Source organism: Pezoporus wallicus, unplaced genomic scaffold (genome assembly GCF_028554395.1).
Source record: "Pezoporus wallicus isolate ANWC-B61680 ecotype Strahan unplaced genomic scaffold, APGP_CSIRO_Pwel_v1 contig_6484, whole genome shotgun sequence".
Taxonomy (NCBI): Eukaryota; Metazoa; Chordata; class Aves; order Psittaciformes; family Psittacidae; genus Pezoporus; species Pezoporus wallicus.
Window position 1 is genome coordinate 152,978 of NW_026638903.1, and position 27,473 is coordinate 180,450.

The window sequence follows — 27,473 nt, forward strand, 5'->3', positions numbered from 1 at the left end:
TATTTTGTATCAAACATTTATGCAAAGATAAATAATTGTTACACTGTAAAATTGTCAGTTCCATTTACAGTACGTCAACTAGGTTACAATGCATGAAAGACTAAAGGAAACAAAGAGGGTTTGTTTAACTACAAGCAGTCTTAAAACCGATATACATTGTAGCTATTTCCCCATAAAAACTTCAAACACTCTGTTCATTTCATTGCTCACAACTAGCTAACTTACATTTCTTAGCAAAATAAACACATACCCTTTATTTAGCATGGCATATTTTGTTACTGAATTAATAATCAAACATTATATAAAAACGATCTGAACATTTGCCTCAAGGGGGAGCTTACAGTTCATTCTTGTAGATCCTTTGCATTTTCAAGCCATTCCAAGCTAATGTTCTTTGACAATATAATACAGCCTGACTGCAGAATGTTATTTTTGCTTGTTTTCAGTCAGTAAGTCATTATACCTCCATGCTACTGTTCTTCCTAGGCATCTTTGAAATCCATAGTGTGGACTGGTTTGGACTGGTTTTTGTTCTTCCTTTACTGAAAAGGAAAAATATAAAGTCTTTTCAGCGCATGCATGCCTTTGCAGTCCTGATTCAGGTTTGCGATCAGACCTGGGTATTCCACCCCCTATTTGAAGGACATCTTTGTTGCTTTCATTGCATAGGTTCCCCATGTGGGAACAACAGAAGGGTCATGCCCATGCTGCACCCAGCATAGCACTATGGTGGTGGGTTGAGGTAAGCAACTATTACCAAAGTTACTAGACCACCCTGCTCAGCTGCGCTGCTCCCAGGAACACAACTGACTTGTCACATTTTGGTTTTTCAGTGCATGTTCAACCACACTTACATACATGGTGGTCTTCTCACGAGATGGTTGCAGACACTATTTGACCAGGGTGGTGGAAGGTTGGGCACTTCCCTCATCTGAGGGATGTACATGGGACAGGAGCATGCGAACCAACATCGGATGTGCCAAGGGTGCAGCCCACCCACCCCCAGGGAGCTACAGCAACCCTGCACATTCACATCATGGAGCTGCACGCCATGACTGCAGTACGCTCATGAGTTCCAGTGCATACTGGTATAGCTTCCTTCAGGGCTTGACCTAGCTTCTAATGAAGTAATGGCACATGAATCAGACTTCTGGCAATGAATGACTGGTAGAAAGCTTCCTTAGGCCAGTTTTCATTCAAAACTGTCAATAGTAGTTTCTGTGTTTGTTTGTTTGGGGTTTTTTAATTAAAAAAAAAAAAAGCTTAAACTGTTTACAAAATTACTTGCTCTGCGATACTGCAAGAGTGTTCACTCCAGTCTTTACAGGGAGCCCTGAAGCACCCTGTAAACTGATGCTAGTCTTTCCATATGGCTAGCATCTCTGCTGTGACAGGTACATCACACCCATTCCCCTCAGTTAGAGAGGGTAGGTGACAGTGCACTGCAGTCTACTGAAGAGGAGCTTTGTGAGCAACTGCAGCTGTATTTTAATCAAAATCTTTTAGTCTCTGGCCAGAATATTTCACAGTGATTTTTTTTTTTCCCCAATTAAATAAAAACCAGAGAAGTAGCTCTACATAATTCTGTAGGATGTAAACCTGAGAGTCAAGATCCCAGCAGTCTTACACATTCAGTTTTACTCCTTTCCCTGGTTGTAAATGTGAGTCTGAGTTGATTTTAAATATACTTTGAGGGAACTGGACAGAACAGTAATTTCTAGTACCCCCAGACTTACCTCTGAAGTCCTATGAAGTAATGCATTAAGTACCTGAGCCCATTGGAGTAATTGAAAAAACTCCATTGGTTTCAGTGGACTTTAGATCAGGCCACAATGCTATAAACAAAGCAATTGCAATGAATCAAGTAGTTTCGGCACTTCTTTCTTTATGAAAGAAATTCACTACTTCCTTCCAGATCAATACAGCAAAAGCAGGCATATTGTGTAGATTAATGATGAAATGCTTTGAATGGAGATTCCTTGCCATACAGCAGGAACAGTTTCTAAATACCTTGGATCAGAACTTTAGCTGTACAAAATGAGCTTATCTTCAGCAAACCTACACTTATTTTCAACAGCTATACATATGGTTCAGGAAGTAGGTTTTAGTAAGAAAGGTAAGGAAGATGCAATCAAATAGCTTGATTATATTGCCGTTTTGACCATAAAATGCAACCATAAAACTGAGAAATATACCAGGTTGGAATTTAAACTTTCTGCAAGGCATTCAGATGATAATGGAGATGGGTCTTTGAAGCAGTTTCTCCTTGCTTCCCTGGAAGAAATGAAAGGGAGAGCATCTAAGAATGAATGAGCTGATCATTTCTACTAGCTACAGGGGTGATGTTTTGCTTTTCCTTACTACTACCCTTTAAGAGCCCAACACTAGGCAAAATTAGTCATGACCTTTCAAGCTAGGCATGTCCTGGTTGGCCATGGATTGTGGCTTTCAGAGGAAAGGTCACCATGTTGTGGAAGCCTAAAAAAGAATGAGAAGTCAGGTTCATTTTGACAGTTGGGGATCCCTCCTTCCCCAGCAGGACAAAATCCCTTTCCTAAAGCTCTATAGCATCCAGCTGATAAGTTCAAGTGGTTGCCTCTTTTTTTGATTTGCTTTTTGCCCAAGAACTGGGCATCTGTGGTGAACCAAAATGATTGACAAGGTAGGTAATACACAGAAATATTACTGAAAACAGATGGGAAAATATTTTTTAAAAAACAAAGTTCTCTCTCAACAGATAAAAAAGAAAATACTTCATTTTTGGTGATACCAAAATATCATCTTTTGACTTAAATGAATTTTAAAGTAAATTTTGTTTTTCTTTAATTAAAAACTCTGGTGCAACCCAAAATGAACACTTGGAAGGGAGGGGGAACACACACATTAAAAAATCCACAACCACAAACCAAACCTGGTTTGATTTAAATAATTTTCTCTCTGAATTTTGTACCATTTGATCTACCAAATTAATCGGCTAACAGAAAACATACAATTTTCAGAGCTGAATTTCCAGTATGTGTCATATAATTTTTAAGTCTTGGAAGTTCAGTTTAATTACTTCTGGATGACCTGCTATAGCATCAAATAGGCCTGATCAAAGCCCAGTGAAGTCAACACTACTATTTCTATTGATTTCAGTGGGCCACGACTCTCATTGTTTTCCCAGGAATAGTTGAAAGCTGAACCGTTTCTGGGGAGAGAAAGAGCTGCCAGAAAAGGCATGAACACATTTGTCATACTTACCAAGAAATCCAGGTCCATTGTTATAATGGTTCCAGATTTAGAATACTTAAATAATTTCTACTGTTATACATATGCTTCCTTTACTACTTTGAGTTTCTGGCCTTCTACAGCCCCAGTGCTGAGGGGGCATGCTTTCACAAGCAAGAATTTGTCTGCCATAAAACACACTGGAAAGTGCACATTTTCTCCTTTTCTTTATAGGAAAGTGCATTAAATAAAGACACAATCTAGTTTATGATGCAGACTTCATAACATCTTTTCTTTACAATTACTCATTTCAAGCAGACATATTACTAAGGAGTGCTGTGATCACTATACCCTCATAAAGATATAAGATGACCTGACATCTAGAGTGTTTTTTCACCTGAAATGTGTTTCAGCTGTTTACAGAAAATGCTAAATAAAAAAGCACGCAGAAAAAGAAAAAGACTAAAAGTAAGGAGGAAACTTTATTTTCTGATTTCCTAAAAAAAGTGATATTGTATTCCTTACTAATATTCCTGCTCTTCAAGAAGAAGAACAGTTTGTGAATCTTGCTTTTTTGCCAAAACATTGTTTATCCATAAAATATATTTAAGTTTAAACTTTTCTGGATTATATTACTCGAGAATGCTTCTGGAAAAAAAAATCTGCAGCGTAAAAAGCACCCTTGAAAGTTTCAGAAAGATGAGTTCGGAGGAAAAAAAAGTATGTTGTCATATCTTGGTACATTATATTTTAAGAAAAAGAATTTTAAAGCATGGATCAATACATATCCTGTTTCATATGCTGAAGTGTTTCCTATATGTATCTGTTTGATATTTATCTATTTTTTTATCATTTACACATTTTCGTTGGCAGATACATGACGTACAAAGGAGTTGCACTGGTGTGTGGCTCAAAACATATTTTTGCTTTTTGTTTTCAATTTGTTTGCTCCAGCGGTCCATCTGTTTTTCGTATGGTATGCACACTGAAACAACATTAAGCAGCTGCAGGCCCCTGAGGTTTATCCTTGGAACAAACTGGACTTTATGTCAAAGTGAGGCGAGTCCCTGAGTTTGCGCTGTGTCAGTGAGGACCCCAGTACTATTTCCCAGAGCCCACATACTCTATCGGTGGTAATCATGGTGGAAGAGGGTAAGTAAAAGTGCTGGTAGTAGCTCAGCCTATCAAATGGTCAGCAAAGATATCTTCTTCAGAAACGGGTGAAGTCCTAATGGCAATATACTTTGAGAACATGGAACTATTTCAGCATGTTGTGGAAAAGCCTGAAGGTGAATATTCATCTGTAACAGCTGTAAACTACTTGGATTTTAATAGATGAAAAGATGCTTATTTGCGGACAGATGTAAGCAGTCTTTCAGTATGAATAGCTTGCCAATGGAAACATGAATTCTGTGATATAAAACTATTATGGATTAATATCTTTTACCTTTTATGAAGCATCTGGAAACAGCAAGTCCCAAAAGCCACCAGTATCAACAGCAGTAGTGGTATAGTGGGTATTACAACATAAATTAGATTTGGAATTATACCTACAAGACAAAAGGTCTCATTAATGCCTCCCATGTTGAAATACTCTTAACATGAGTTAAGAGTATTCATGTGAGTAAAACTCTGGAGTAAAATATCAGAAATACATTGACTTAAACAAAAGCATATTTATACATTCCTTCTATAGGAAGAGGTCCAAAACCATAACTCGGCACTATCAAGAATAAAACAGTACTTCTTCAGTGACAAGCAAAACATATCTTAAGGAAACATGAATTCTGACTTTTTCAGTATGCATCCATGAAAGACTTACAATTTTGTAATTGAAAATTCAAGTATTTTAAGAGTGTATTTCACAGCCTATTATTTTTACAGTCCATATATCTGTCTACTCAGTTGCCCTTACATGTTGGATTTCCACCCATGCAGGACCACAAGAGGAACAAACCCTGCTCTTGTCTCCCTACTACCGTTTAAAGGCAAACATACACTCTCCTTGACTAACCAGGAGAGAGCTAAAGCCAGGGCTCTATAGGTCTCTGGACAAAAGGAATGGGAAATGGTCCAAGCTGAGACTCTGTTATCTGCCTGCAATAGATGATGTCTGAAACTGACAAAAGGACCATTTTTCAATAACTATATGCCCATGTTTAACAGTATTCATATAACGTGCAAATTGTGGAGACTTTCTCACACATTGTCCTGTTTGAATATATTTTCACTAGCAAGACTAAATCTGAATGTTCAGGTTCGTTTTGTTTATGAGTCTTTGCATGGTTTTTATAAATATCATTATTAATTTCAAAATACAGCTCATCAGTTTATCCATTCCTCTCGAGTTACAAACAATGGGAAACTGGCTCATATCCAACCAACCAGTGTGAAAATGGAGCATCACCTTTCCATAATCCCATGGTGTAATCCTGTAAAATCCTGAGTAGCTCCTTAGAGATGTTCAATTCCTTGAATTAAGGCCATGCTATAACCCTTGAAACTCAGGACTCCACTCAGGACATAAATTGCTAAATAAAGTAGCTAGGAGTATTACAGCAGGCTCCTAGGCAGTGGGTATCCACTTTCAAAATACCAAGTGTCATCTCTGATAGAAATTTCAGCAAGGCACTTAAATTCTCTTAGCATGTGGTGTTCCTTAAAACACAGGGTACTTGGGATAGGTACAGCACAATACCTATCCTGCAGATAACTTAAAAATTCATGCCCTGTTAGGAAAGATTAATTTGTGCCTTTTTGTGAGCCTTGGCTATCAGATATAAAAGAGATGCACTGTATGTTTGTCACACATGTTGGGGAAGAGGTGGGAAGGAGATGGAGAGGCAAAGCACTGGTTACCACAGCCCAGAAGAAGATGCCCCACAGCTGGGTGAGCACTGGTGAAATCTTGGATCTTGACAGAGACTAACCAGGTCAGAGACAATAGTGCAGATTTCAAGGACTGCTAGACTGTAGCTTTATATCAAAGTCTGCAGAGACACGGAAATGATCTGTTTCCACAATTACAAAGAGGACAGACTGAAACTCTTGAAATGTTATTCAAAAGTGTAAATTTTCAGGGCATTTCCTGGGGAAATAGACTGCTTCTTCCCCCTGACAACAATGGAAATTGTCAAAGATTAATTTAACTGAGTCCACTGTTAATATTTTTACCAGAATACTAAACTCATATGATCACATTACCTGTTTCAGTAGCAATAACATGATACTGATCTTCTGGTTTGCTTGTGTCATAAGGATTTCCTGCTGGCACTGTTGGAAAAATATCTGAAAAGGATACCAGATATTTTAGTGAGTAAAAAATACAGCTTTTATGTTGTTAAGTAAATTAATAGTAATTACATCTTAATTTAAATTGGAAAAGCAAACAGTTTTTTTTTTTTACTGTTGGCTATAAACACGTAAACATCATTTTATTGCAAAACTGGGAGTACATCTGGAACAAGAATTATGAGCAGTGCTATTCTGAACACCAGCCATATATTTGTTGATATTGCTCTCTAAAGGATTCATTTTTCCTATGTTCCAGTTCTAAACTATGGGCTGTAAAACTTGAGTAATTGAGGTTCTTGTAAGCCATCACTTTATGTATTTATCATTGCAATTCAACTTAATGTTTCAAAATTTCTTACCGTAATCTGGCTCCGCTCTGTCTCTTAACTCTTTTTCTAAGACAATATCTGTTAAATCAATATTTGAAATGGATTGTTGAAGAATGAAAACTGCTTGTATTAAAACAGATATTTTCATTATTTTGCATGCAGTATCACAGAAATAGATACATTCCCAAAGTCAATAATTGCTTAATTCTTCAGCATTTAATCTGCTTACCAAACACTTATTTGCAAACTAGTGCCAGATCACTTCTAGTTCATACTTTTGTGCTCCTTAGAAAACAACTATAGCTTATTCTGGTTCCAATTCTTGGTGACCTGTGCTAGGTTACTGATTAAATCACTCCATCCCTTAATTTCTCGTGCTGAATAAAACTCCTAACATATTCAAAGTTTCATCTGTGCAGACAGTCCTAAAACAGTATAAGAAAAGAAGTGTTCTTCATGAATACTTAAATCTTTTTCAGATTTTCAAAATAATGCTTGCAGAATGTTGGCTAGGAAGCAAAACATAGCAGCACAGGTTTGTGAGGTTAAAGGTCATTTTCATGCAGCTTGGGTTTGCAATAGGCAGCCAAAAATACAAATCATGGGCAATTGGTTCTAATACATCATATAAGGAAATGAAATCACAAGAAGATAAATGATCCTATCATTTCTTGTAATGCATCAGAAACTGGAGAACCAATTGATGGCTTTGAGCTATATTACAGAGGCTTGCAAGTTTACTGATGGCTATTGTTACAACTAAAAGTTTACAAAGGCAACAGAATTCATTACTTCATATTTGGGCATACAATTGGAAACTGAATGACTGTTTCAATACCATTCCTTTACCGTAGGATTATATTAACATAATAGTGCTATGAGCTTGCAGTTCCAAGTGTCCTGATAAACATAGAATGCTGGGAGAAATCAAAGAATAAAGACTACTAGAACAAAGACAATTATTTCATCTACTCTGGTAAGAACTATGTTTGGCATACATAAAGGAAGATATAAAAATACCACAAAGAACTGAGTTGCTGGCTCTAGACAGCAGAAGAGGAGGTGAACTTTTTATTTGGTTATATAATCAAACCTACAGGAGCTGGTCAGGAACTAACTGGTTGCAATTACCAACCTATAATTAAATTTAAGGTTGATGAATGATTAATATGATTTAAAGCCAGACTGAACATTGCAACAGTAAATGCTGTCAAGGGAGGTACTATAAGAAAGGCTTAGAAAAATCTAGTAAGACTCAGTAAGACTGCCTAATGAGCACTGCTCTTCAACTTCCCACCAATACAACTAGATGCAATTTCGTCATGGTCACTTACAACCTCTGTGTTTTGGCCTGTGCCTGGTATACCGTATACTTAAAATGGACAGGAAAGCTGTGAAAAATAATATACTCAGGTAACAAAGTGAAATTTAATATGCATGTGGCACTTTCATACTCCTAGTAAAATGGATGCATTTAGTACTGCAAATGGTTGACATTGAAGCCATTACAGTTATTTGGGGCAGGGGAAAAAAGTCATTTGTAAGTCTCACTAGGTTTTATATAGCAAATTACATTTGCTTACAAATATTATGGAACTTTCTTCAGGCAGTGAAAGCGATACCATGTACCTATTTATATACATTAATGCATCTACTCCTCCATGTGATAAAAAAAAATAAATTTCTAGAGAATAGTCTGTTTTGCTAAAGAGCAGAAATTCCAACAACTTGAGAAATAAATAGCTACAATTCAGTAGTACTGTATTTAGCTGCATAACAATGCCAGTCATAATAATCTACCTATATGTTATTTGCCTTATATGTGCCACTACACCCTCGCAATCTACTTATACATAGTGAAAGAAATAAAAATTCATTTCCATTGTTACTTTTATCACTTGGTTTTCTGCAAATCCAAAATACCTGGCACTTTTTTTCAGGTTGTAAAAGCAATAGGAAAACACAATTATTTGTCATATCTCAACTAGAATGGTAAGTAACTTGGTATTACAGAATGATTGCTTCACTTAAATTTGTTTGGTTTTAAAGACATGAAATATATTTGAGCCCTTTAGTTAATCAAACCTGTATATTTCTGATACAAAAATGTTGTTAGTTTAACAGCCTAAAACATTTTAATTGTGTTTTTATTCAAAAAAATTGTGGTCAGTTGCAAAAGTAATAAATTGCATATGTTACAGTTCTTTGAATGGCCTATGTGACTGTCCTGGGTTCAGCAGTAGCAGTCATGTTTCTCCTTTGTGGTAGCTGGTGCAGTGCTGTGTTTTGACTGCCAGCCTGGGAACAGTGTTGGTGATACCGATGTTTTCGGTTGTTGCTAAGTGATGTTTACCTTGACCAAGGACTTTGTGAGGCTCATGCTCTGCCAGGGAGGAGGGGAAGCTGTGAGGAAGCAGAGACGGGGCGCCTGACCCAGGCTAGCCAAGGAGGTATTCCATACCACAGCATGTCATGCCCGGGGTGGGGGGTAACTGGGAGTTACCCAGAAGGACACGGGCTTCCGGGTGGGTCTCGTTTCTTGGCCGGTGGTATCGTATTCTCTTCCCTTGTTATTTTCTCTTATCATTGTTGTCGGTGGTGGTAGCGGTGGTGATTTGTGTTGTACATTTGTTGCTGGACTGTTCTTATCTCAACCTGTAGGAGTTGCACTCTTTCGATCCTCCTCCCCGTTCCTCTGGGAGCGGGGAAGGGGAGAGCCCCGGTGGGGGTGTGGGAGGGGGGCCTCAATTGTTGTCAGCCCAGCACCACTCACTGGGAGTGAGTGAGCAAGTTGCCTGACTGGGTTTAAACCACGACAGTGACTAAGATAATTACCGATCACCATAAGATAGTGACAGTCACTAGTAACATATTTAGGGCATGGGGGTAAAATGTGTAGGTATATCAAGCCTTCCAATTATTTAATATTTACTTGCAATATTAATTACCATTAATATCTCCATTAAGATATTAGACTGTGAGAAAGCTATCTACCCACCAAAACTCAAGGAAGAAAATAGCCTGGACCTCTACAGACAGACAGATCTCTATAGAGAGTGTGGTTATTGCTAGATCACGAGCGTAGAGAAAGCAGGTATGAAACTGCAGAATTATATAGGTCAAATCACTGCTAAGGGTAGGATTTCACATGCATTCTGACTTCCAGCTCAATTTTTTAAAAGCAGACACACCATAAATTATTTGAAAATATTTTCATGATCCTGCTGAAAAACATGTTTTAATTTACCATAAGTACCACCAAAAGTAGAAGCTATTTCAGACCCAGCTTGAAAGTTTACTTTTCAGGTCCTTCTGTTTGCACATAGTTCTAGTTTACAGTTCACGTTTCCTCTACTGACATATACAGAACCCATGTCATGTCTGCAAGCACAGCCAAACTGCCTAAGATCTAGCTTTTTCTGTCACCATCTGAACTAGTGTGCATCTGCTTTTCATATCTATGAAATGCATGCACAAATGCAGAATTTTCTTCCTGCTGTTCAGAACTTCATTCCTAAAGCCAAAACTTTTTGAAACAAATGTAAGTTGAAACAAACAAATTACGTTACAAACGTAAGTTGGTATAAAATGACAAAAGTCTGCACCTACAAGGACAATGTCTTTTTCTTCCTCTCATTTTTTTTTTTTTTATTTTTTTATTTTTTTTACAGTAGGACCAAAAGATGTCTTGGTCATCCTACTTGACAGCAAGAAAGGGAAGTAGAAAATGGCCAGTTAAATCACTCTGTGGAGAATAAAAGAACTAGTGAATGAGTTACGTCAAAGTAAACCTGGGAATGCATGATAGTGAAGATAATTTTGAAACATTCTAATTGGATTCAGATAGGTTTGTTTAAATTATCACTAGATTTGACATATTATATCCCCTGTTAATGCTAGCTCAGGCACCTGCACACCAAAAGAATCGGTACAACAGGCCACAAGACATTTGCATACTCCCTTACAGAAAGGGCAACTGTTTTTCTAAGACAGTGTCCCACCTGTGAAACAGAACTTTAGTTTCACCTACCTGGACCATACTTGCAGATAAAATTGTGCTTCATGTTACATCTATCATCATTCCATTGATAAAGGTATGGCCCTCCCAGACCAGGGTTTGCAGTTGGCTGATGATACATCACAACACAGGCTTCACTTCCACAGGAAGGTTCATCTGTATACCAATTTCTAGCAGTACACAAAGACAAACTTTCAAATTTTGACAGTAAAGTTCATCAGGACACCGAGGAAAGGAGTTTACATCAGAGAAGACGTGCAAGCCCCAATGGCTCCATCCTCTTCCAAGACATGCTGCATTTCCTCTGTGAAAGGAGTTTACGGCCTGGGCTCCACATCTCTGAATTTTAACAACCAAAAGCTCTGTCCAGTCAAAGCACCTCTGAAGAAATAACACCCTGCTGCTCTGCTGTTTTTCTTCTTATCTGACTCTCTTACCTGTCCCATTGTCCCAAGTCCTGTGAGCTGCTGCTACTCTGGCCTTTCGCTTACTCAGAAAATGAAAGGCTTTTCAAAACACAGTGCAGAAACATAGTAATTTACATTAAGTAACATGCACAATTTACTTGGTGGCTGACACCCTGATTCAAGGTGGCCAGTCTTGCACAATTTGTCTTCCTGCTTTCAGACCGCATCCTGAGGACTCTTGTTTGTAGCAGAAAAAACTCCAAAAGCCTTTCAGAAGCAAACCCATGAGATGTGAGTAAAGAGAATTGTAGGCTGAAGCAACATTATGACATACTTTCACCACTTCAAATTCAAAACCCTGGTTGCCAGCTCCCCTTTATCTGGAGAAGTCAAGGAGGGATGCTACTAACTTTGTGGGACAGCAAGTCTATAAGCTTCTTCCTAGAAGACTTGACTTGCTAGGCATTTCACTCTCCCTTTTGTTCCATGAAACCTTCTCAATAAGCAGTTTTACACACTTACCTGAATGGTGAAATACTTCCATCAGCCCACTGGTAGAGGTCAGGGCAAGCACTTGAGGTGGCTAGTCCATCACTGCTTCTCCACAACCCAATCCAGAAATCGCCATCAGAAATCCCAGCGCCTGATTTAGTGAGGTTTTGCAACATGTTTTCTATTAGTTGCTGTTCAGCTTCACTTTCCAAGCTCAGTAAAGTCCCGCCATCAAATTCACAAGCTTGGCGGGCTTCCTGAAAGCCCACACGTCTAGACAAGTCCTGGAAATAAGCTAACTTGTAACAAGAACGCTTGAAGTCACCATAGCACACCTTTTGACCTGAAAAATATAAATAGAAGAGTGTTCAGAATATAGTAACAAATATCACAAATGGGAAAAAAAAATACATATATACAGCACAACACGTATACAGTGATGGAGGACAGTAGTTTTTTTTCTTATGCCCCTGTCTGAAAGGACTTAGGATGCTGACACTGTTGAAAACTTTAGTGTTAATTGAAATTGCAAATATCATACAGTTCACAGGAATCCATGGCTTTCTTCCCAAGGCCTGTGAAAGGCACTAAAGACTCCCACTAACTTCTAGAAAAATATTCTTGACTTTAATGACTGTACCATCAGGCCCCTCTGTTAAAGCCAGGATCTGTTTGAAGGGTATTTTCTTAACTATTTCATATTAATGGACCAACTTCACTTTTATTTGATCTGAAAAAAGTACTTAAATTTCCCAATTTTAGTGGCATCAAGATGCAAGCAGTTTCTTGATTTTGGTACCTAATCTTGAGAGACTGTATTCAGGAGGACCTCACAGCTCTCTTTGCTATCATGTCTCTAAGGGTGTGTGGAATGAGAGTGTCTGCCCCTGTAAGCTATCTGGTCAATGGCTTTCTCAGTGCAAAAAAGAATACAAAGAAACAAAATGTACAGGCACAAACCAGACAGAAAAACATGGGGGGGGGGGGGGGGGGAACAAACAAAAAAAAACCAAACCCCCAAAAGAAGAAAAAAACTCATCAGACACACTAATTGGTGGGCTATCAAGAAACTGAAGACAAACAGGATTTTGCAGCTTCATAAGGATGTTCAGGGTTTGGTAGGACTATGCAGTCTGGTGAGAGGCTATGCAGAGTTAGGGAATGGGGAAGAACAAAGCAGAAATAGAGAGAAAGGGGCCAGTCATGTAAAACAGGGTATGTGTCTGAATGTTCATCTTTCCTAGTGACAACCCATCTCTGCCAGCTGATGAGGAGGAGAGGATTTGGCTTTTGGCTGTCTGTTTACGTGGGATCCTCACCTGGGTGCTGTTGAAGGCAGCACCTTGCCTGTGCAATCTGTGTGATGCCTGTGCATGTGGCTCTGTGATACCTGATCAGCTTTGCTGCTGGTTGAACCAGCAAAGGCAAAAGCAGCATCCACATTCCTCCGCTCAGGGGGGGGCCTGGGTATGATGGTGAGTACCAGCAGCCAGACAGGAGGGAGTCCTGGGACTGGAGGTGCTGGAAGAGGCAGCCACATTCTTAACATCCCTTAAAACAGAAAACAACTCCAGATACTAGCAGCTATCACAATACTGGGTACGGTAAAGAAGCCCTGTGATGCTTTCAGAAAGCAGTAGATTACTGCATTCACACCAGTTTCCCCTTGCCTTTCAGAGTTATGTCTGTAGAAAGAATCAAAAGCCAAAAGAGGAAGTAATGTTTATTCCTTCCAGTTCTTTGGATGAGAAAGACACATGCCTTTTTCCCAAAAAGGAAAAATTATCATAATCTTCAACTAGCGGGAGTCTCTAGAGTTTATTCAACATATACAAGATGTGGAATGAACAAACTCACCTATCAGCTGCAACTGAACTCCAGTTTGTTTATTTAGAGACAGGGAAGGGTTCTAAATACAAGGAAATAAGCTAACTATCAAGTAAAATCATTTTTTTTTCAGGATGCAAACTTGTCATTAGAGAAGAGGAAGAGTTTCTTTTGTAAACCAAGAATTACTGAAGGATAGCAAAGTAATAGGAACTATCAGGCATTATCTAGATTACTTAGAAACCAACAAATTTCATCATTTGACTGGAAAATTCAGCAAGGACAGTATGTTTTCATACCATGTCAGGTTTGCATTTGAAAATCTTGCATTCATCTCCCATTCCTAAGCAAACCAGAACTAACCATACCTAAGCAATACAGAACTCATGCAAATAACCCTTTGGCTTTACCTTTGAATGGGTTTTACCCTGCTTTACCTTAAAACTATAAAAAAAAAAAAAGAAAAAAAAAAGAAGTAAAAATAGAAATAATTGGAGCAGTTATTTGTCACTGGGAAACAGCAACATCATCCTATAGCTTAAACTGTACTTAAGCTGCTTAAGCCAGTGTTTTCTATGCATAAACACAGAAGTGGACCAAAAAAAAAAAGAAAAGCCTAAAAGATACAATAAAGTTAATTCTTCTTGCTTCAATGTTGCTTCATTTTTGTAACTAATGATGAGTAGCATACTTGCACAGAGCATAGTTTCAAGAATTTGCAGAGGATAAGGAGACTGTATCAAAGCTGCATGAATACAGGAACATAAAACCAAGATTTTCTAAAGACTTAGCTAAATCTGAAAGTAACTCTTATTTTGGGCATCCTTTTTATCATGGAAAGCTAAACTATGGGGCAGTAGGGATTAACTATACTTAGTTTTCTAGTGGTTCCTACAATGCTTGTAATCTTGCTGAAAAAATAAAAAAACCTCTGAAACCCATTCTTTATGATACCCTATTAAAGTTCACCTGGGAAAATGTCAGTAAGAAGTGTCTTTACCATCTCATTCTTAGTTAGGCTAGGCAGACAGATATCTGAAGAGTCACTTACAGGTAGTTAACCTGCCAAAAGAATACAGGAACAAGAATAACCTAATGTAAGGACAAGTTTGTGCCACACATAACCATGGAAAAGCCAGGATCTGAGATCAGGAAGACAGCACCTATTTGGACTTCCTCTGAAAATGTCCTAACAATGTTGTGCATGTCCCAGATCCTCTCCTGTCATTTCCTTTTGTCCATATAGGTTAAAGTCTTGTTATCAATGAATGCCTTCACCAGGGACTGTAGCAGTAGGATTTAAACTGAAACAGGGAAGCTCAGGTTAGATATAAGGAAGAAGTTCTTTACTGTAAGGGTGGTGAGGCACTGGAACATGTTACCCAAAGAACTGGTAAATGCTCCATCCCTGGCAGTGTTCAACGCCAGGTTGGACAGAGCCTTAGGTGACATGGTCTAATGTGAGATGTCCCTGCCCATGGCAGGAGGGTTGGAACTAGATGACCTTAAGGTCCTTTCTAAACCAAACCATTTTATGGTTTTATGAGTCTAATGTAGTAAAAGCCATAGCCTTAGCTGAGCAACGGTGCTGAAGAATCAAAGGAAGACCCTTTGCTAGAGATGTATATAAAACAGTGGATTTCTCCATAAGACTTATTTAAACAAAAAGAAAAAATATCCCTATTATCAAAGAAACAGTGATAAAAAAATACTCAAAAGTAGTAAGTGCAAGAATGAAAGCTGCATGTGAAATCACAGCTCATTCACTTCATCTATAATGCTGCAATTCCAGTTTTGTTAACATGATCATTTATTTTCCCCAGGACCTCTGTCTCATTGACAGGATAGAGAGCACAGTGAAAATGGAGCTGATCAACATTTTTATCTTCACAACAGGGTGAGTGACAATGGCTTATTGCCAGAGTACACATGACAATGCAAACATCCAAAGGATAGCACTGAATTATGTAGGACACTAATTGTTTACAAGAAAAAGGGACCACACCTCTCCATGTAACTAAAGATTGGATTCAGAACAGTAATTCAAGATTTGTATGCAGATTTATGGAGAATGCTTTATCCACTGCCTTGTTCTTTTTATCTCCCAGGCAATTTTTAGAAATAAACTCTACACGAGTCCTTTTATTCTGTACACACACTCCTCCTTGACACCAAGTAGTAAGCTATGAGCAAATTCAGGTATCAAAGTATCCCTGTCGTGATTTCAGTTATGCAGGAATGTCTAATCCACTGAGATGAGTGGGCTGGCCACTACCCATCTCAGTTCCTGTGCTTGCCTCCAACTCATGGGAAAATAGCTAGTTTTCCATCCGTAACACACACATCCACACAGAGACTCATGGTCCCAAATGGCATGCGCTGTTTGAGCTGCCGTAAGGCTTGTGTCCGTAAGCCGTAAATTGCGCTGTATACTGGTCCAGTATGGAAGCTGCATTGGCCTTAAGGCTCAACTCCATCACTCACAACAAGCTGAGGAAACCAGGTGGGACTGTACAGAGCAGGGAGGAGGACAGGCACTTGTGATGTACAATGGCAGCAGAGATGCTCAGTAGGTGTCACTGCAGTCTCTAATACATGCCCAGCTTGTGACTGTTGTGTACTTATAACAGGAAGCCCTCCTGGAGTCATCCAGAATGCAGATGTGAAGGCCCAAACTCTAAAATCAAGTATTATAAAGTGAAAGAATTGAACAAATGAATATTTGCATACAATCTAACTCCTAAATGACTTCTCTCATTTGCTGCTCTCTATACCTGTGGCAACAGAAATTATTTCCTTAATTTCCTTAGAGGCTGATCACTTGTGCAAGAATATACCTCTACAAAACAACAGGGAAACCAGCAAGAAACCAAGAAATATTTGGCATTAATCCAATGTGAATGAAGTATGTGATGCAGAGTAGTAAGCTTTCTGGAAGAAGCTGTGATTTTCTTTCTGTTCTACTTAATTTAGTCCCCATGTTTAGGCAGTGACCTAGTCTGAATCATTTCTTTCTTCTTTTGAAGGGGACTTTCATCTGCTGTAGCAGAGCTAGTTCAATGTGTTAATGGAAATCTGCAGTTGTGCCTTAATAGCTGGCAAATCAGTTGACATTTTAGTGCTCTTCTCGGAAGACATCGAGATGTCAAGTTTCCAAGCTTCATTTTTTACAGCTTTCTTGCACTACTAATTTGTAAACTACAAAGCAGAAATAATTTGACAATGAAAAATGAAATAATGGACCACATTGTACAGTAGACAAGCTAAGTATGGAAACATTTACTATTAACTATTTTACCTTCTAACATCTTGCAGCAGACAACACTCCAGCATTAATTCTAATGCAACATTTGCTATTTCAACTGAATAAATTGAATTCTTTTTTTTTTCCCTGTCACAATTTAATAGAAATTATGTTTGTAAGCAAGTCTATTATTAGAATGAATCAGGCTAAGATACTACACAATGGGAATAAATATTAGCAAATTAGGCATTTACAACCCATCCACAAAATCTGCCCTGTGATGCTTGAGATGGAAGAAAACATGAAGGAAAACAATGTTTCACCACAGGTTACCCAGAAATGAAAATGCTTGTTATTGTATTTAGTTCTCCCTTCAGCACGAAACCAAAAATTTAGTTTAAGAGCTAAGAACATATTCTTACTGTATTTCCTGCTTCCAAAACCACACATTTGGATCTCCCCAGTGTCCTTCACGGAAATGTCTCCAGGTCTGTTCTTTCTATCCCTTCTGTGAACACCAGCCAAACGACATAGCTTTGGTCATTTCCCTCAGCCTTAGCAGCTCTAGCTGCCTACTGCAGAGAACCTGATCTGGCTGAAAACCCCTTGCACTCACTTTGTCTCATCATCCCATTAGCTGAAGAAAACAAGTGTACAGTACTTGCTCTAGGAAGTGCTAGCTATCATCTATATGAATTAGTTTTTGTCTTTGCATGTCACACAGCTGCTCCATACTAGAATGTTTTCATATCAACATTAAAACAAAGGTAGCTTTTAGCTGAAATACTGGATACTTAGTTAAAACATTTCTGCAGGAAGAAAAAAAAAAATCTTTCAAGAAAAGGAGAAATGAGCAAATTCTCATATATTATTTCAATCAATTATGTCTCCATTGTGTTTTAATAATGATGCTTCATTAAACAGAAATGATAGATAGGTTCCTTGGTCTGTCTTGACAGAATTTATAACAAAATGTTATTTCCAAGCAAAATTACTGATAAAGTATCCAGGCTCAAAGACTCATCTCCCTAAGAGCATCAGACTCAGTCCTAACTACTACATCCCCAAGAACCATGGGGGCACAAAGGCTATCTTGAGTAACACTCATGATTCAGCTGGATGTTTTGAACACGTTAGATAGAAGATAAGCTCCCTGCTGCTAAATTCCATCCTTCTTCAACTTCATAAAATAACCTACACTCCAGGGTCCGCTACCATTAGCATCCACCTAGATTAGAGGGGAATAGCTGCTGCATGTGCAAAGCATATGTGGGGAGATAAGGAATGCACAAATGTAGGAAAGTCCATTATGTCTTCACACTGCAACTTTCTTCTTCTTAAAATAAAGGGTTCAGCAGAAAACAGAGGAGCATTTGGTACAAAGAAATGTGAAATATTTAACACTAACCGGAGTCCCAAAGGCCAGCATAATGCTGATGGAGGCCTCTGAAAATAAAGTAACAAAATAAGATGGCTTAAGTGAAAGTGATCATGAAATAATAGTAAGACAGAAATCTATGTGAATTAACCAAATATTTCACTGGCCAGATAATATTTCTCTGCTTGCATTATGATAATTATTCTCTGCTTGCCTTGGTGTTGGGCTTGTGTGATGACACCAACCTCCAAGGCTGTATAGCCAGCACACAGGACACTGGGCACAATTTGTTTACACCTACCTTTGTGTCACTGGGTGCTCCATGCCAAGGCCCAGTAATGCACTTCAGAACATGGTCAGTAAGAGGCTAAAAGATATTACATTTTCCTAATCACATTTTGATTCAAAGCTGATGCATTTTGTCAATTGACCTTTGTATCATCCAGTCAGATTTTATGAGTTCAGCCGCTGATCATGTTTTGCTGTATTATGTTACTGCAGTTGATATTCTACTGCATATTTGTATCCAGCTACTGAATTAAATTTGTTTTTTCTGATGATTCATATGAGTTTTTAAAAAAACTACTGTGATAAGATTTCATAATTATATTGCTTTCAATTATGACAAAAGCAAATTGCCATCTTCTGTACCAAAATTTGTAATACTGAAGACACATCATTCTCCAGTTGAGTCAATATTCAAATCACAGATGTTGCTCAGCTCACACTTCTGCACAGCTTAAGGAATTCTGTGTTCAAAAATTTGCCATTCAAATACAAACTGGGATACAGATCTTGTGTTAGCCTCTATCTATCTGTACTTCTATCTTCATAGCTAACTCTTCCATACCTTAATAGGCACCTTTTTCCTCCTAACCTCCTAGTAACCAAGCCCGAACAGAGAAGATACATTTGTTATCAATTTCTACTTTTTCTGGATTAGAGATTATGCTCAATTGTCATATCAGTTTCTTTAAAGTTATTTTTCTTTTGTGAAAAACATTCAAAGGTTCCAAGTCCCTTTTAAGAGGTTAGATAAAATAACTGATGGCCAAATTTGCCTATTAAGTAGCTTTATTTAAGGTATACATGTGTAGAGACAATTTGTATGCATCTTATCATACAGCCATTAGCATGTAGACAATGTCCAAGATGGTTTAATAGAGGCTGGCTCCAAACTCCCTTAAGCAAAACTCATCCACAGCCAGACTTCTTACAATACTTAACATAAGGGAGACCCTTTCTCGATAAATTCTTAGGAATTAACATGTAAAAATTATAGATGTATAGACAGCATGTGTGAAATCATAGGTAAAAGGCAAATTCTTTGTATTCTCTCTCAGTCACAGGCCAGATAACCTATCTTTAGCCATTAACCATTCATATCTTGTGAATTAGCAAAGATTATGAGAGAGGTCTTCAGACACCAGCCAAACAACAACCATCTCTAGGATTAATGCAACTCTTGCAGAGAGAAAACAGGGCACGATGGAAGTTTTAAGTAAAAAGAAAGTACTGCATTAAACCATTCATACATGGATTTAGTAGTGATTCAGAATATGAAGCTAGACAAGAATCATGTCCCAGTCCAGTCTGTTTTCTTTATTTTCTCTTTTGCCATGGGAATCGATTTTCACTTTTTTTTTTTTTTGCTGAAATAGAGCAAATTTTCACCTGTATGTTGGTCTTTACTAGCTAGTTACGCTATTGTGTTTCCAAGTGCTTTTGAGGACAAGTAGCTGTTTTGGTTATTTCCGAATCACAACTGTTCTCAATAGATCCAGAGCAGCTACATTTTTACAAAAAACAAGTGATCAGAAAGGGAAGCCTGTTTGTGAAGGAGCATTGGGCAGTGCTAATTTAAATGTTAATATCACTGATCACTAACACCTAGGTTTTGCCATCTGGCTGAATGCAAATGCAATTAAAATGAAAGCTGATAGCTTCCCTGCATATTGCTGCAAGATAGCTGGTTACTAAAATAGACTGTTAAAAAAATTACATATAAACACTGATGACAAGTACTGAACTAACTAGATTATTTTGGTGGAGGTTTGTCAAAGCCTCCATGTGCTCAGAACCTGCACTATTCTAGGTCTTGGGAAGATGCAAGCCAGGAATCCTTGTCTTGCAAAACACAGGTAAGCTTTTCCTTATGTTGAATAAAGTGCTGGGAGGATTTATCTCCCCCAGAGCAGACAAGTTTGTCTGGATTTTTAAAATCAGGGATGTGGGGTTTCAGATAAAGGCTTGTTCTTGATGTGCTGGCAACTTGAATACCTGCCCACATGAAAAGCTGCCATCTTCACCAAGCAGTGATAGGATTATTCAGTCATTTAACAAAGAAAATAATACACACATTTATTTCTTAGTTAGCTTCTCAGCCCTGGCACACATGGCAGGGATCTCAGGCCAATGATAATGGAGCTGTAAAGAAGTAGCTTGATGTCTAAATCTCATTAGAGGTTAATCAACACTTCAATTACCCTTGCAGGAAAACATACGATTTCAATTATGTAAATCAATACAGGGTGTTTTCAACTGGAAAATAAATATTCATTTTTATGAAACAGTTCTAGTCACCAACTCAAGTGATAGGTCAGTGTCAAAAAAAAAAAAAAGCCCAACTATAAAGTGTTTCCCAAGTACTAGTTTTTTTCTCCCCAGTCAGATCAGTAAAACCCTGACAGTTTTCCTTTCTTCTACGTGAAAAATACCCACTTTTTGGCAGCAGCTCCATTTCAGGTATCTAGCACATCATAAATTTAAAGCCCGAGATCCATTTAGCTTTTCCTGTAACAGCAGTTTTCCATTCTTCTGATCATGTGAACTTTACAGGTATATATATATATATCTATCACTGGGCTGATCATGGCAGAGAGCCACTTGCTTCTATAAGGGGCCAGTCCACAACTGCACTGTCCTAGGGGTTCATGAAAAGTGCCAACATAGTTGCTAAGACAACACCCTAAAAACAGCAAGCTGCCTTCTCTTTTCCCATATTAAAAAGAAACCAAGACTGGTGTCAGAGCTATATTTTTCTCCTATCTGTCTTTGCAAGGTCTAGCAACATTGTCACTGTGAGCAATGCAAGCTCCTTAGCATTGGCATCCTCAGAGATGATAGACTTGCATTTCAACATGGTACAATCTGCATCTTCTCAACTTGCAAGAGGAAAAAAGTCACCATGAGCATAGGACATGGAACAAAAATATACATACTCAGGACTTCAGTTTCCCCGACAACAAATTATGTTAAAAAAAAAATATGAAAAACTACCCAAAGTATAACACTCTTCATGGGTGTAAATAACACTATTCACTTCCACAGATCCAAGCAGACAAGTCAATGATAAAACCCAAATGTGAACAGAATCTCTTTGAGCCTTTTCAAAATAAGATGAAATACGATGTGTTAGATAGATCTACACATCTACAAGACTACCCCAGGACGTGTATTATTCACACAGGACTGAAAAAAAACAAAACCAAAAGTCTTATATACACAAAGACTAATATAATTTTTCTATATATCATAGCCTAATGACACACAAGTGTTCCATCATTTCAGCTGTATTTTTATGTACATATATATATATCTATATATATACATAAATACTGACACAAGCACTGACAAAACTGGCAAATTAAGCCCCTTCATCAGTAGCTTTCTGTGTAGCTGTAAAGACCAGAACAGGCTTCCCAGATTTTAAGACAGACGTAATACAGCAGCTAGTAAATTGTTGTTAGCATGTTGTGGGATAGACTTGACAAAAACTGTCAAGTCTGAATGGCTTAAGAATAATGTGTACCAGACTAGGGGAGCAGGGAATATTCTTACTCTCCTGTCCCAAACTGGCAGACATTTTCACACGTACCTAACTTTATATACCTCAGTAAACTCCCTCAACAGAATTTCTCACAGGCATAAACTTAAGCACTTCTGACAGTTCCCGCTGATTGCTCATTTCTTGTCTCTAGAAAAAAATAGTTCATAGAACTTTAGTCATTAAAATATTCTTCATCAAGCATCATCCAGAGCAAGCATCATCCATTCTCTTATTCTTTTTCAGTGGAATTTGAATGCCTTTTTCCAAGTAAGTGTACTTTCATGGATTTGTTACCAAGATACCTGTATTTGCCATGAGATGTAGGTAAAATATATGTATATTGATGTGAAATTATATTTATTTTTGTGGTTTATGGACTTAAGTTGGATGGAACAAGTTATATGCATCATAGTACATGATTACAACAAAGTGCCTGTCTTTCTGCAACGGTTCAACAATTCAAGCTCAAAGGAAAACAACAGGCAAATTCTTGCGCATTCACCTTCTACTAAAAAACTAGGGGAAAAAAAAAAAACAACAATCCACATAGGATCCTAGAAGTTGTGACAGTTCACTTAAGGCAAAAACAGAAGGGACCTTTGAGAGGAAGTGAATTAAGTTAGAATATTTTTTCTTCGTGTAAATGATCCTTTATTATGAAACTCAAATGAAGGTAAAGCATAATTGGTTAATTCACGTAACATGTATACAACCCTGTATGGGATGGAACTGTTGAGATATACAGTGGGATTCACCCCCACCAAAATTTATTCACAATGTACCTCTCTCTAGCTGAGCTGGATCCCTGACCTCACTGGGTAGACAGCTGAAAGAAATGGGCATTTTTATGGTGTAGCTGCAGTATTTTCCAGACCTATTTTTAAGTGAACCATTTTTTTTTCCTTCATTACTTATAAAGTGAGTCAAGAGTGATTAGCTGTTTACTGCAGTTACATTTAGATTTAAAGCCATGCCAACTTTTTAGTTAGGACTCATTATTTCTTAAGACTGCTTGGAACTGAAGGTCCCACTGCCTGAGTGGTGAGAGTAGGGACTGCTTCAGCAAGAGGTTCAAATAATTTCCAACTAATGAGTGACAGGTATGAGTATGGGATTACAGTGTAGAAATTATCAAAGCATTACTTCACCTTACTTATTTCACATTAGTACTATACATTCTTTTCTGATTCATGAGAGATTTCCAAGTAGAAAGTCATTATGAGAGTTAGTTTCAGATACAGTTTCAAAGTGCTGTACAGAGCACTTTATGAACCAAAGCATGTTTTCCTGCAAAAGTCTTATACTCAAGGCTTGTTGAAGCTTGAGAAGAGAAAGCTCTTGGGAGATCCCATAGCAGTCTTCCAATACCTCCAAGTATTTATCTACCATCATGCATCTCTGGTTATCAAAACTGTATTCTTATCTAAGAGTCATAGCAGTTTACCTAATATGAAGTGTCTTTCCACAGGGTATTATGGAATTTCCCTGTTAGCAGCAAGCTGTGTTTAGCAGAAATATGTATTATAGCCAAGAGTCATCACTTTATTTCACTTTAAGAACCTAGATCATTGATTTGTCCCCAGACAGACACTGCTTAGAATAGGTGTATAAGGAGACGAATTAATGAAGACATCCTGGGAAGTTAAGTGCCCAGCTTCCCCAGCAGTCATCAGAGTTTCAGCTTTAATGATTTCTGAGACTTACAACTGAACAAAACGATCCTGTACCATGTGGCCATGCATGTCCATTAAAAGCTTTTCTAGCATGGAAATTAATGCTGGGCATTCACAACAAAATGTTACGTTCAATGCACAATGTGTATGTATCCTGTAGATAAGACTAGCAGTGTGCTTTCAAATTACACTTTCTCAGATTCTGAGCTACAAATGTAAGTGTAGCTAAAAGTTAACAGTCCATGTCAACCAACAAAAAAACAAAACCCACTGAACAAAAACGGTAGAAGGTTTCATCCACAAACATACTGAAAGTCTGACAGACAAAACTCAGGTGTAATAAGCAGGCCAAGCCAATTGAACTGAATAAAATTGTGCTTTTTGAGAGAGGGTTTGTTATCTCTATTCAATTCATTACCATTAAAGATACTTCTTTAATTATCTTACTTTACAATATTTTATGACCAACTCAAATCTGGTCATAAACTGTGTGAATGAACATATCCACATCCTTAAAGGCAACTATAGTTTAGGGGCAACTCTTGCTGTTTCATGGCTCACCAAATGTTTTTCTTCATTTAATACTTCACACAAATACTTTACACCAAAATAGATACCTATTGCTTTAAAATAATGTATCAGTTTTTAATCTGCCAGTGATGAATAACAGTAACAAAGAGCCAATTTTAAAACCCATAGAAATAAAAAAAGACAGCATACAGCAGTCATTAAGCTATAACATCTATGATTAATATATAGGCAGTTAAATGATTAGTAATAAGATTAGCTTGCATCTTTCCTGCCCAATAGATACTTAAAGTAATTGCATCTTTGCAAATTGCATTATCATCACTTCATGTTCATTGTGATGTCATGGGACAGCAAGGCAGACTCAGCAGTTTCTCCTGAGCCTGCTTTGATTTTTTTCTTTAAGAATCAATTCTCTGGCAACACTAAATATTCTGATGGGGAGGCTTGTGAGCACTGCTCTCAAAACATCTATCTAACTGCACTAAAAATTACAAGGCGTTTGTATTACTTCTCTCCAACAATTCCCAAATTAAAGATGACAAAGAAATAACACCTAAATGTGAATTGTTTGATGCCAATAACCATCTAAATTACAACCTAGGAAAATTAACAAACTTTGAAAAAAGAAACAGAAAATCTTTACCTAAGGAAATGGAATTTTGAAAAGTTAGATCTTTCCTTCTCTGCTCTCTTGACACTGTGGTTAAAATGGTTGAAATTTTGCATTTAGGCCTGCTACAAACTTTCTGCAGTAAATGGGCTTTCCACAAGGTCCAATCAGCACTCAGGTCAATTTCAGGCATACTTTTAATGTGAGCAATAAGAATTACACATTTAATTTATTTGGAATGAGAACAGTGAGATTTCTATTTATTCCAGATTATCTTTGAAGCATAAACCAGCAGTTTGTCAGGAACAAGTCTGTTAAAATGTAGACTTAAAATCTGAAATGAGAACCTGCTTAAATCCAAACTGATGGTTCTACAATATAGAGAGATAAGCCAGACAAGCCAGACAGGAGTCAGGTGGACAGCAAAAACTGCCCAATGATTCAAAACTACTATTTCTTGTTTGAAAAATACCTGCTACCACTAGTGCTAGACCCATCCATGTGCATGTGACAGGAAAGGGATGTGGTCCTTGGGAGGAGTGTGTGGTTGGGGAGAAGTCCTCCTGTCAGTCTGTCAGAATATTCTGGCATAAGCATGCTAGTTATCTTTGGCTGTTATAATCTAAAGAATCTTTATCTAGTGAATACAATTTCAGCTAATACCTGATAGCACATACATAGTTCCTTCTGTAAGATGCTAAAAATCCTCTCCTATATTCTACCAGCCAAGTATAAGCTGCATAATACAGTGACACGAGACTCATCATATGCTTTGAAATGTTTCAGGGAAATATGGGGTAGAGCCTGTACCCTTTCAAAATCCCGAAGCCTTATATGCATCTAGGAACAGCTTGACTAAGCACTATACATATACTACACATTGTTTAAAAAGCTGCACATCTACTCAGTTTGCTTCAGCTGGAAGATTAATGGACGGGACTTCCTCAGCCACACATGGACTCTTGTGCTGAGGCTAGTAATGCAAAATGCATCTTGTGGATGCGTAAACTTCACTTTTCACTGAAGTAACAGTGTTACATAGTATCCATAGAAATTGTTAAACTAAGAGCTTTGCTGTATCATATATGGCTATATAATTCACATAACGGACGTACATGAAATATTCCAGAGTACACTTCAGGCACTGCTACTTAGTTATTGCTTCCTAGAAGATACAGCTTCACCAAAAGTCCAACAGCACATCTCAGTTCTGCACAGGAACCTGCTTCGAGTAAGACATCACCAAAATAGTCAGTGACTGTACTCCAACAGCAACTACAAAAATTATCTGAATGCAGGAACCAAATGTTTGCTACGAAAAAATAATAATAAAAAATAATTAAAATAATTACAAAAAATGTCTCAACATACTACCGTTACAGCCTCTGAAACAACTGTATACATATCACGTGCATTGCCCTGGAATCAGTCTGTAAAAAGGCATGTTCTTACATACACACAAAGATTTATACACACAATTTGTTAACAAGTGCAGTCAAGTGTGCAAATCTTTGTTTCAAGGCAAATGTACGGATGTGCTTGCACATACAATGTGCCTCCCCAGCAGCCTGTCAGCTCTAGCTTGCAGGGTTTGCTCCAAAGCACAACTTGAAAAAAAATATTCAGCAGCTTCTAAACATATGCACCTGTGTGCTGGAAACACACAATGTGATCCCACAGCTCTTCAGTTAAACCGAAGCTCAAATGTTAGATACAGATTTCTGAAGTTCTGTCTTCCTCTCAGTTTTGACAGGTGTAGACACATCTGCCCATAACAAAACTATTTACAATGTATGCCCTTAAAAGTTTGCTTTTTCCTTCTAGCTGTCTTATAAACAAAGAAGAAACATTCCTGTATAGATGCAAACAAAGCTCAATGTATAGCTGTTCCTCAGAAAGACGCTGCAGCAAGTACACGCTCTTTTCTTTTAAAACAATTAAAACAGAGCTACACTATGCAGGCGATCAATCACATCCCAAACTCTGCCTGTACAAGAAAGCAAGCCGTATCGGTGGGAGCTGAGCCAAGGCTGCTGCAGAGCTCCTGCCCCAAAGAGTCACATCTACCTCCCTAGCCCCGAAGGGCCATGCGGGGCCGGCGGAGGCTGCCCCATGCCCGGTCTGCTGCCAGAGCCTCCCGGGACCTGCCGAGGCGCAGGGGGTGCGCCCGGAGCTCGGCTCCGCTCCGCAGCGACTTCACAGCTTGCCTCTAACAAGTGGATCCATTTAACGAGTGGGTTCGCTCCCAGGTGCTCCCCTCCGTGGCTGCTGCTCTTTGCGATGAATCCCCCACACCGGCCCCGGACACCACCCGGCTCCACGCCAAGCCCCACTCCCGCAGCACACCAGCCCCAGCACTCACCGCTGAGGACGCGCCCAGCGAGACCCCCGGGCCCGCACAGCACGGCGGCAGCCAGCACCGCCGCTAGCCCCAGCCCACCTCCGGACCCCATAGCGCCTGTCCCGCTCCCCTCCAAGAAGCCCTCGAGGCAGGCCGACGCCCGCCAGTAAGAGGCGCCCACTGGGCTCCGCACAGCTTCCCGCCACCGCCTCTCCTCCTTGCCGTGCCCCTGCCTATATCTGCTCCCCAGCAAAGGGACGGCCCAGACGGGCGCCTGGGACCGCCCCCGC

The 27,473-nt window shown here is 38.6% G+C and overlaps 1 protein-coding gene across 4 annotated transcripts; it reads right to left on the reverse strand.

The window, feature by feature from the left end:
* On the reverse strand, positions 1-27,348 carry CHODL (chondrolectin). 4 transcript variants are annotated; one of them, XM_057413059.1, is made up of 8 exons: positions 27,205-27,348; positions 11,781-12,093; positions 10,864-11,021; positions 6,864-6,911; positions 6,415-6,498; positions 4,658-4,760; positions 2,196-2,274; positions 1-542 (listed from the first exon to the last, which is right to left on the reverse strand). In XM_057413059.1, the coding sequence occupies exons 1-8, from the start codon at positions 27,293-27,295 to the stop codon at positions 540-542; spliced, it is 879 nt and encodes a 292-aa protein (XP_057269042.1). In that variant the 5' UTR covers positions 27,296-27,348; the 3' UTR covers positions 1-539. The 4 variants fall into 4 exon arrangements, with proteins under 4 accessions (XP_057269042.1, XP_057269044.1, XP_057269041.1 ...); XM_057413061.1 differs by lacking the exon at positions 2,196-2,274 and adding an exon at positions 2,406-2,478; XM_057413062.1 differs by lacking the exon at positions 1-542 and adding an exon at positions 2,406-2,478.
* Positions 27,349-27,473: the final 125 nt, after the last annotated feature.

Excerpts from the sequence above, each read along its gene's own strand:
- CHODL (XM_057413058.1), bottom strand. The coding sequence starts at position 27,295 with ATGGGGTCCGGAGGTGGGCTGGGGCTAGCGGCGGTGCTGGCTGCCGCC. Across the intron at positions 6,912-10,863 it reads TATCTGCAAGTATGGTCCAG|ATATTGTCTTAGAAAAAGAG; the intron begins GTAGGTGAAACT and ends TTGATTTAACAG. Across the intron at positions 4,761-6,414 it reads TGTTATTGCTACTGAAACAG|GTATAATTCCAAATCTAATT; the intron begins GTAATGTGATCA and ends TTTGTCTTGTAG.